Source organism: Spermophilus citellus (genome assembly GCF_964194105.1).
Source record: "Spermophilus citellus genome assembly, chromosome: 4".
Taxonomy (NCBI): Eukaryota; Metazoa; Chordata; class Mammalia; order Rodentia; family Sciuridae; genus Spermophilus; species Spermophilus citellus.
Window position 1 is genome coordinate 199,166,628 of NC_138185.1, and position 11,428 is coordinate 199,178,055.

The window sequence follows — 11,428 nt, forward strand, 5'->3', positions numbered from 1 at the left end:
TTTTACTCTTAAAAGAGGGAAGGGCAAGGAGAGTTGATGGAGAAACACAGGCTTTCTCCTGAATACAGCATTTTTCAAATGCCTGACAATTAAGATTCCTCTACTTCTGCCTTCAATCTTCAGGCATCATGGCTGACACTTCCCATATTTTATGTTCCTGCTTGATGCTTTGTATTCTGAAAATAAATCTGTTGGCTGGATATTTCTGTCCTTTTTTTTTCCGTTATGAAAAGCCATTAAAATTATTTTCCATATTGGAACTGTCCACATTTGTTTACCTGGACATTGAGTCCTGATTTTTCTTTCTAATCCTGCTTCTTGGATAAAACATTCTCAGGATTTGGGCCTTATTGAGATTTGGAAATTTTTAAAAAAGGGTTTAATATAAAATTTTCTCTAAAGTTATTGGAGAAACCAGTGTTCTTAGCAACTGTCACAAAGTCATGACACCCAATAGAAAGAATCTGGAAAGTATGCTCCCAAAAAGATTTTTTTTTTTTTTTTGAGAATTCTGAGAATGAAATTTTGATTGTCTGTGATAGTTTGGTCACAAGATGAGTATCCAGGCTTTGCTTTTCTCCATTGTATAGAGACACTATACACTATTCCATTTTGGAATGTTTATGCCCAAAGAACTTCAGACCAAAACCTCAGGGCTTATCTTAGTCAGCTTTTTTGCTGCTATGACTAAAAAACCTGATCAGAACAATTGAGGAGGAGGAAAAGTTTATTTGTGGCCTCATGGTTTCAGAGGATCAGTCCATAAATAACCAGCTCCATTCCACAGGCTCAGGGCAAGGCTGAACATCATGGCGGAAGAGTGTGGCAGAGTGAAGCAGGTCAAATGATAATCAGACAGCAGAGAGACAGACTCCTCTCACCAGATACAAAATATGTATTTCAAAGGTACACCTCAATGACCCACCTCTTCCAGCCACACCCTACCTGCCTTCAATCACCACTCAATTAATCCCATCAGGGGGATTAATTCACTGATTGGGTTAAGGCTCTCATGACCCAATCATTTCTTCCTCATTGTCTCATGCATGAGCTTTTGGGGAACACCTCACATCCAAACTATAACAGGGCTTTTTTTCTGACCTTCAAGTGCCACTTTTATATATTTTAAAGAAAAGATTTCCACCAAAGACTCACTTGCCACTTTCCCTAATGGATGCTTGAATGGTCATTGGACCTTAGTACCTGGTGAGGGCCATCAAGTATCCCAATGCATTGTGACTCTAAGAGACTCCTCCTCATCCAGTGGCACTGTGCTCAGTTCCCAGCTCCTTCTGCTTGTGACAGTGGCACCAGCACCAGCTGCTCTCATATTGGAGGCAATCAGAAGTGTTTAGTCCTTGACTTGAATTATCAGTCACTTAGTGGTCCTTTCTGGGCAGAGATCTGACATTGAACTCAGAGAAGAATTTCAGTCTCGCAGGCTGTCTTGGAACTGCTTTGCTGTTTGCCAGCACTGTCCCATAGTATCAGGAAAACTTTCCACTTTTGTGTGGGACAGAAATCAGCATTATAAATCACATTGGTTTCTTTTCATTCTCTAATGTACCAAAATACTGTTAACAACTAGCTCACCTCAAAGCAACATGGCTTTGGGAATAGTCTGTTTCTACTGAAAGCATATCTTTGAATTTACTTTAATCTTTCTAATATCTTGTACATAGTGGGCACTCTGTTTGACTGCGCTGAACAGTCTTTTTATGCTTCTGCACAGCACACATTGGTGAATGACTGATTGATCCCTCTTGTCATAGCTGCACAGTGCAATCAAGGACCAAAGGAGTAATTTTTTAAGAGTCAAAACTATAAATATGGGGCTGGAGTTGTAGCTCAGTGGTAGAGTGCTTGCCTAGCATGGGTGAGGCACTGAGTTCAATTCTCAGCACCACATATAAATAAATAAAATAAAGGTCCTTTAACAACTTTTAAAAAACTATAAATATAACAAATGGCATCATTTCTATAAGACATCTTCTGTGAAGCTAATTAAATAGCCTTTTAGCACATTGATATAAACTAACCAGGATTTTGTGTATTTCTTTTGCTTGGGAGTAACTGCCTCTCACTACAGAGAGTAGTTTTTTGTTTGTTCATGTTACCTAATGTTTGTTTAGTTTAGGTAGAAGCAGATGGTAATAGATAACTAAGGATTAATGATGTCTGCTGACGAGGAACCTCCTTGAGCACCTATTTCTTCAGGATTGGGCTAGCCCGTTCTTAGGTTTGGGGAGATTGTCAAATGGATCCCAGGGTGTAGCTGGAACCTTCCTTTTGAGATTCTTGAAGTTAGCCACAAACTTATGTCAAGATCACCAGCAGCCAAGTGCTTGGAGATTGTTCGCTCTTCCAACAAGGTTTAATACACCAGAGTATGTTACCCAGATGTGACACTGCCGCAGTCTTGGCTGGGCACAGAATCACGAGCCAATCAAGCAGGAACAAAACTTTATTTTGAAAAAGCCGCTAACACTCTCAGCGCCAGCAAGTCAAAAACCGGTCCTCCCACGAGGGTGTCCGACCGGAACCGCGCGTCCCGGAACCCCCCGTCTCCTCCGACCTCCTCCGGAATTCCCTCCTACTATCCTTCCCCAACCAATGGGAACTCTCCAGCAGTCCCGTAAAGTCCCGTAACTTGAGTCCGGTAGCAGGCCAAGGTGAACAGCGGGAGTCCAGTTTGCATATGAATGTAAATTTTAACATAATCATCTCAGTGGCTAGCTGGCGTCACTTTACAACCAAAGGTGCCATACATCGTATATATGCTTGTGGCTCCTAGCATGACACATTTGTGTTACTATTTATTTTGCATTTGTAGATCTTTTTTAAAAAATAAATAGTCCAGGAAAGGAATTCAGACAGAAGAGAGTGGTGTTATTAGTGTGAAGGTGGCAGGGCAGGATAGTTGCATGGTACAGTCCAAGATTAAGAATACGCCATTCAGTAAACTAATGAAAGCTCATTGTTAACAACAGGGCTTATCAATAAGGCAGATCAAATTCCAGTTTGATGGGTGACCCATTAATGAAACTGACACACCTGCACAGTTAGAAATGGAATTTGAAGATATCATTAATGTGTTCCAACAGCAGACAGGAGATATCTGCCAAGAAGGGAACCTGTTATTTACTCCAGAACTCTGTTCCCATAGACCAAGAATACATTTCCTTAGAAAACTACAAGTTGGTCTCATGTCATCCTGACAGTGTAGATTTCTCTATTCTTTCATTTTCCCCTTCCTCATTCCTTTATTGTATGTAAAGGGACAAAACATATGCACAAACATACTACCTTTGTTTTTGTTTTTGTTTTTCAACTAAATGGCCATGGTATGGTTTGATCAATTTCAAATGGAGATGGAATGAGAGAAAAATACTGATTCTGAGAAAATATCCCCTTTCTAGTGACATGCTTATTCAGCTATCTTTATAGTCCCTTAGGTTATTTTGTTATCATCATTTAACAGAAAACAGCAAATCTTCGCATACCTGTTCCATCCGAGAAATCTTAGGTTTTTCATTCCTCATTGTAAAATCAAGGATAGTTTTATAACTTTTTTTTATAGAGCTGCTATATATAGGACATTGTCTTTAGGTATGATTACTCTAAAAGAAATGAATCCTAGGGCTGGGATTGTGGCTCAGCTGTAGAGCGCTCACCTAGCACAGGCGGGACCCAGGTTCGATCCTCAGCACAACATAAAAATAAAGGCATTGTATTAAAAAAAGAAAGAAGGAAGGAAGGAAGGAAGGAAGGAAGGAAGGAAGGAAGGAAGGAAGGAATCCTAGATTGTTTTCAAACTTCTTGTTGGAAATGAAAGACCTGGCAACCCAGAAGCTAGCATTTACCAAAAGTCTAGTGGACATTGATATTGATCCCGCCTTGAACAGACAAGGAAACTGAAGTTTGAAAAGATAACCCGGAGACTTGCCAAGGGTCAGGGTAGGAGATGAAGTTAAAATCCAGGCTTGTCCACTGCCAAGAGCCCTGCCCTTTACAATATTATGCTGTCTTCTTTGTTTCCTGGTCACTCATAGCAAGAGTCTCCTGAAAACAGCTTGTTGTTACTCTTCCAGATAGGAGCAAACCAATCAAAGTAACTCTTCTCCACCTTGCAGATGTTTTTAATTAGATTGTAGCACAGAAATATTTAAAGTGGTTTGAAATTAAACACCAAACATTATATGAGTTTTTTCCACTTCATTAAAAAGTTACTTGGTCTTTACATTGTTCTGTCGAGTGGAATTTTATCAAGCAATTGCCTCAAAGTTATAATCTGGAAAATCTTTCTATAATGAAACCCATATGTCATAGACGAAAGGTACAAAGCCCTGGCAGAGAGGGCTGGACTCGAGAGAGATTCTGCACCCAATCTCGTTAACCAGGGTGCTTCTGGTAATCCCTCATCCCCTCACTGGTGAGAAATCAATCTGTACCACTGAATCTTTTTCAACCAGCCACCAGAAAATTTACTGCAGAGAAGGCAGTTTGGGGGTAGTCATTGTGGAAAGGGAGCCAGAGGCAAGGCTAAATACAGGATGGAGGAATTGGAGAGTCTCAAAAAGAGATTATATTAAACCTGCACCACCTTCAGAACGAGCAGGCTGGAGTCCTCCCTTCAGCCCTGAGCTCTCTGAGTAGACCCATGTATTTACAGCTGCCACGAACCTGACAGCCCTAGAGAAACTACGAAGGGGGTAATAGAAACAGCATAAACCTGGAAGTTGATTGTAGTTTAGCCATTTTGCTGCCTTTTGATGTGTACAAGTGGCCATCTCTCCACACAGAGCAATTCATGTGTTAACCCTGTAGTGACAGTCTCTGTTGTGACTTACTCAGTTTGCGATCTGTATTGTATACTACATAGGAAGGCCTATAAATCACCACCTGGCATGGCATCCTGCTTCTCTTGTGCACAGCACACATCGTAGAGGCTGATGACTAGTGAGTTCTTCATGGCCTAGTTATTAGAGTGGTAGCAAAGTTGCCTTCCTGTCCAACCTGGTAATCCTAGAGAATCCATCCAGAACAGATAGTAGTTAACAAGTTTCACTAGTTCTAGATTGTTGCTTTTTTTTTCTGGGAATGGAACCCAGGGCCTCATGGATGCTAGGCAAGTTCTCTACCACTGAGCTACATCCCCAGCTTCTAGGATTGTTTTCTATATGTTATGTTGTAGCCCTGAGGGTAGTAGGGGAGACACAGCAAAGATCAGAGGAACTAGAAGTGCCAAGTTCAAGAACATGTGATCTTACCCTGGCCATTCATGCCAGAGTAAACCAACCTGTAATGTCTGGGAAGAATTAGGGAGGGTCCTAGGCAGAGAGAAACAAATACATTGCTCTCCTCTATAAGCAGGCAGTAGCCATCTCTATAAAGGTTTTTTTTTCCCCAAAAGAGATGAAATCCTTGGTGGGAATGTTTCAGTAAAATACATTTACATATAAAACCCTCCTTGAAGGGGAGAGAGAGAGAGAGAGAGAGAGAGAGAGAGAGAGAGAGAGAGAGAGAGAGAATATGAGAATGTAGACAAGCAATATAGAATAGTAGCAGAAGGCTGTCTCCCTATTCCTAATGGGATTTTGTAGCAGCATGTGCGAGTTTGTTTCAGAAGTCAAAAATGAACAGATGTTGGTATAAATTACCTCTGTGTCTGATGTCTTGCAAATTAAAAGCGCGGTTGGCATCACTAAACAATTTCAGTAGGTTTTGGGGGGGTTCGGTGAGCGGGTGGTGATTACTGTAGCAGGTCGCTAAGAATCTTTACACTGCAGCAGAGCAGGAGAGCAAGGGTAAAGAAAAAAGGAATAAAATAAGGGCTATGAGAATTAATCAGAAATGTTAGCATCTCTGATGACAAGTGAACAGGAGGACACGTGCTCTGGAGCAGCCCTTGACCCACAGCAATTTCTCTGTGCACAAAAAGGGGTTGGTGCTTAGGCTCTGATTTATAAGGCACAGCCCTCTTTTAGGGAGCGGCTGTGTCACACATTCGTATATCTCCTATATGGGACTGGCAAGAAGGGAAACTTTCTCCCCTCCCATGTAGAAGATGATGTCTTTTGAATTACTTCTACTTTTACGGTGGTTTTCTGCAGCTCTGTATACTTGGATTAGGTTGAAGTGGGAGGAATGATTGAGTGGAAAAGGGGTTGTTAAAAAGGACTGGTTAAATTCAAGGAGAGCTTGCAACTGAGACACTACAGAATCTCCTTTTTTTTTTTTCTTTTAAACCCTTTGATTCCTCAGATAATTGAGTCTTTTTAATTCTGTGTCTTAAAATATTGGTCATTTTTCCATGGGAAGAAACAGTAAGGAATTGGGGGGTCCGAAGTACAGCAGGCAGAAGTCACACTGTAAGGTCAGGGCAGTACTTGTAGGCTTAGGGTTTGGGACAAGGATGTCTTATCAGAATTCTGATTCACCACTATCTTGTTTCCACAGCACCTGCTTCCAGCTGTGTCACAGGATCATTTGATAACTGTATACATTTAAAGCCCTTAATAAGTACTTGAGAATAGACGGGTAACTTATCCAGTAGAAATAAACAATGCCCAAAAGTATAAGCAAACTCCTGTAGGATAAGATTGAGGGAAAAGATTCCAAGAAATGGGGTTTTTAAGATTGTTAGTCCCCCTTATCACAATCTTTCATTCATTCCCTCAGAAAATACTGCTTGTATGAGAACTTACTCATCTCTGAGAAGGATTGTGTTAATGATTGCCACTATACCAAGTATGTTCATTGTTAATATCTAAGAGAAGAGAAGGGCAAGTGGTAGTAACATTACCCATCTTACAGATGAAGAAAGCAAGGCTCAGAGATAATGTCCAAGCCAAGTTGTCACCCAGCTACTAAGTGCTAGCACTGAAACTTAAACTGAGCTCAAATCCTGTGGTCTCTGGAAGAAGCCCCATGCTGCTTCTCATAGGCAAGAGAGTACTTGATTGGATTTCCTCTGGAATATGTTAGCCCTTGACCCCTGATCTCTCCTTTAATTTGGCATTACTTCCATCAAGGGAAATTATTTTTCTTGCCAAATAAGCAAGGTACATTCAAAAAGACTCCCACAGTGGAGAAGCTGGAACACCAAGGGCCACTAACTAGTCTTGTTATTTGTGTAAAGGAAGGAAATTAACATGTGTGTTCCTATTAAGTTCTAGTTCTTTTGTATGTTACCATTCATTTATCCAGCTAGCATTTATTCAGCAGATACAAGGTCTAGCGCTTAACAGTCTCTGTCCTCGGTTCTTATACTTTAGTAGAAGAAGACATACATAAACAAGTTTTTGTGTGCAAGTCCTATGGGAACTTTGAATGTATAGTTTGGTATAAATCCATCAAGGAATGAGGAGGTCGGTTTGATTTGGGGCAGGGTGGCATAGTGGGCACATGAGGCAAGACCCAGCACTGGGGCTTCCACTCCTGGCTAACAGAATCTCCTTTCCCTTTGTTGGAGCTCAGGAACTAGTAAAAGCTAGCAAGTGGATAGATAGAAGTTACCCAAAGCCTCCCTGTGATGACAGTTTATATTATGCAAAAAAAAAAATGATTTCTTCATTGTACAAATAAACAAGCAACTGGCAGCCCACTCATCCAGCACTATTTTCTCTGGACTTTGGAAAGAAGGCCAGGGTGAAGGCTCTTCTCATTCCTGCAGGTGCCTCCCTAGCTATCTCACTTCTTTGGCCAGGATGGAGCCATGTCTTTGGGAGGCCACAGGCCACAGGCCACAGCCTGCCCTGGGCCCACTGCATGGTTTCAGAAGACTTCTGGCCTCCAGGGCTAGCCATCAGAAACTTGAGAATTGTGGAGAATTGTTAAAAAATGACCTTGTGGGATGGGGATGGGAGTGTTTTACTATGTATGCTTGATGAGCATTTGCTTGACAGAGCTAAAAATGGGTTTTCTGAAGTGGTCCTTGTAATCAAGAGATGTTTTGCTTTCATTTTGGAACCTTATATGTAGGAAAGTAGCTGTATAAAACCACTGGTAACTACAGCAGTCAAAGATTGATGGTGCTGAAAGTCAGAGAAAGACACATAAGCCTTGCCTGGCTATATTAAATACCTAAGGACTGACAATGCCGGGAGAGAGAAGACCAAAGCTCCATAAACCGCACTTTATTATTCCTATCCCCAGATGAACTGTACTGAGGGAATATAAACTCTGTAACATTACAACGTGGGGACAACCACTGCCGAGATGGGGTAAATGATCTCTGATTTTGATTGGAGATTATAGATGTCTACAGATCAATAACCCAGAGAAGACTCTTATCTTGATTGGATTTTAGCCTCCAAAGAAAACCCCCATGAGATAGTGAACATGGATGTTAGGTTAGATTCTTCAGAAAGATAGGTAGGTAGGTAGGTAGGTAGGTAGATAGATAGATAGATAGATAGATAAAAAAGAAATTCCCTGGTGATTTTTTTTTTTAAGGATGGTGTTAGTCTTCCCTAGTTAGCCTGTACCATATAACAACTGCCAACTTCAGAATCTCTCTCCAGTTTTACTTGTCAATAACAGTTTAGTTTTTCCCCATTTAGGAAGTTGGTGATGATTGAATGTGTTGTGGTAGCAACTTGATATACAGTTTAAACCAACCTGCATTTTTAAGTTAAATCTTCCTAGATCTTTCTTTCACATTTTAGATTTTCATTGATCTTTCGTTTGCTTTATGATTCCAGCCAGAGAGATGACACGGGGGAAATTCCTCAACATTCTAGAGAAGCCCAAGAAGTAGTAGCAGCTTGTGAACAGGTGTCCTGGGGACTCTTCCCTGTGCAGCTCTGACGATGCACACTTCGATTTTCCTCGGGAGAGGCCAGAGGCTGTACCTCAGGACTGCCCCTCTGCCTTGCTCCTGGCACTCTGCATCTCTGAGGAGATTTGGTGGCAAGAGAAGAATCTGCTCTACTCAAAGATCATTGCAGTTACTCCATCAGCTTCTTAGCCTGGGATATTGGTAACACCAGAGATCTATCAATCTTAAAGGTAAAAGTCATGCTTTTTCATTTCTGGACATGGTTCAGGAGCCCCAGGATCTTCTAGTTGATTTGATTCCATGATGGTAAAGTCACTTGTGACACATTGATTGGATGGGTTCTTTTGAGTTGAACTGGATCTTTTAGTAAATATTTATGATATGAGACAGAGACCAAGTAGGTTCTGGATCAGACCAAGCAGCCTGACCATGAACTCTCCAGTATATAATAGGTTCCAAGATTATCCAGCTGGAAAAACCAGAATCTTCTTGAAATTTTACCTCTGTTTTTTAAATTCTACACCTTTTGTTATAGTCCTATCCTCCAATGCTGCCCATTCCCCACCTCCCAGGTCTGACTCTTGGCAAGGGAATCCCTGAGTAGTGAGTCCCTCCTGGAATTAGCTTATGGAGTGAAAGGTCCATCTAGGTCACATTAGGATATAGACCTCAAGGCCAATATGAAGATGACATCAGGACTTTGGAGTTCTAGTTAATCTGTTACAGATTTAAGTGAAGGAGTCAGTATGGCTTGATAGATAGGAAAGGGGCATGATTTATGGGGGTTGCCATTTGATTGAAAACTAGAATCCTAATTAACCTAGTTGGTGCTATGGGATAGTGGCAATGTTTTGTCCACCTTAGCTCCCTCATGGCATATATGAGATACTTCACAAAAACACACACACACCTGAAAGAGGAGAATTTCCTCACTTAAATACAGCTTTCTGATGTTTTGAGAGGTACATGGGGTGTCCTAAATTTCATGGAAAGAATATTCCTGTAGAAATGATCTGAGGGAGTTTGGACACAGGAGAAGTTGCGGTCAAAGTTTGTGGTCTTGAATGTCTGCTAACACACAACACTCTTCAATTTAATGGCTGGTCTTTTAGCCATTTTATGACATTTGTGCTTATTTCCCATGCTAGAATTAACATTAGGTTTTACTCTCATTTGTGTCACTTGACCATCCATGTCATCTACTTTTTTTGCAGGGGTAGGGAAGACAGTTGAGCACGAGACACAAATGGCAAGCGGGGAAAGGAGAGCATTCTGTTGGGTTGCTCCTCAGGAGGGTCAGTTGTAGAGACTTTGATTTTAAGTTTATGACTGATATTTCTTGATCTCCCTAAATTCGGTTGAAGAGCTTGTGCGCATGTGTGTACCATTAATGTCAAATTTTTTCTTTGCTCTGTTTTTGAGAGTTGATAATATCAGGCACTTTTACATGTTTGGGGAAATTAAGAAGTATATGGAGATTACTGGGATACCTCCCCCAAACCAACTCAAGTCTGTAACCGGAAGCCAGGTAGTTGGTTTTCTGATCTGCTTTGGCCTCCTTCTTTTACTGTCATCTTATTCACCAGCACTTAATGTAAGTAGATGTTTTAGAATTGCGATATTTATTGGTTTTGTAATTGTCATCCTTAGAAATGTTAATGATGTATTTTTATATTGATAATATAAATTTATGTACAGTGTATGTGTGTATATTTCAAGATGTTAGAGGATTGTACTTTGTATATGATGTTTTCTGTGTCTTCCTAATAAATATGTCCCTTTTATAGGAGAGTGAGTTTTTTCTCAAAGGGCCAAGATGCATATTCAAAACTTAGATTTCATCAGAAGGTACAACTGTAGAGACAGAGAGCCTACATATCTTCCCCTTTCATATCCTATAGGGTGGTTTGGGCTTTATAATTGTCCACTTGTTTTCCCAGTTTCCATCTGTCCTACCCGTCATCATCCACTCCTAGACGATGGCTGGTAGGATATCTGGTGCTTCTTGTCGGAGCACCTGGAAACCTGTGGCACCTCCCTAGGTCTGCTGATAAAGTGTGGATTGCTCCACCCAGCATGATAAGACTTTGCATGTAACCCTAATCCACCCTCCAGCTTGGTTTCTTCCTCTCCCCTGTGTCAAGTCTGTTCCAGGTCCCCGCTGGAGTGCCTTTGCCCATGCCATTGAGTTTCTGGAAAGTCTTGCTTCCATTTTGTTGTTATTCTGTTCAACCTGTTATTCCTATAAACCCATAATGACCCAGCTGGAAATGATCCTTCCCCCCCACTTCCTACAACACTTAGGTGTGCCTTTCCTCTGGCTCCCAGGGCATTCCATCCTGTGTCTAAGTGATCTGAAGACAGGCCTGACTGTCCTGCCAAGTCATAAGCTCCTCCAGGTTGTGACTGTCTCCTACATATCTGGTTCTTTGAAGTGGACTTCAAAAGCTGTTTGCAGACTTCCAGTTAAATATGATGGATTGAAAAGAAATATTTTCTCTGCTGCCCACTAAAACTCTTAGCATGAGTTCCTTTTCAATTCTGTTCCAGACCTAGAGAAGAGAGAGTACACATTTTTCTCCCCCAAAAAGAGAGAGTACACATTGCTGTCACCCATTGATAGCTGGCCTGCCCTAGATCAAATAT

At 41.2% G+C, this 11,428-nt stretch overlaps 1 protein-coding gene across 2 annotated transcripts in view; it reads left to right on the forward strand.

The window, feature by feature from the left end:
- The window catches only part of LIN52 (lin-52 DREAM MuvB core complex component), a 108,683-nt gene extending 98,123 nt beyond the window's left edge, over nucleotides 1-10,560 (forward strand). For both annotated transcript variants that reach the window (XM_081291835.1, XM_081291836.1), the window contains exon 6: nucleotides 8,706-10,560. In XM_081291835.1, coding sequence (XP_081147961.1) covers nucleotides 8,706-8,761 — 56 coding nt within the window. In that variant the 3' untranslated portion in view covers nucleotides 8,762-10,560. The remainder of the gene's footprint in view (nucleotides 1-8,705) is intronic.
- Nucleotides 10,561-11,428: the final 868 nt, after the last annotated feature.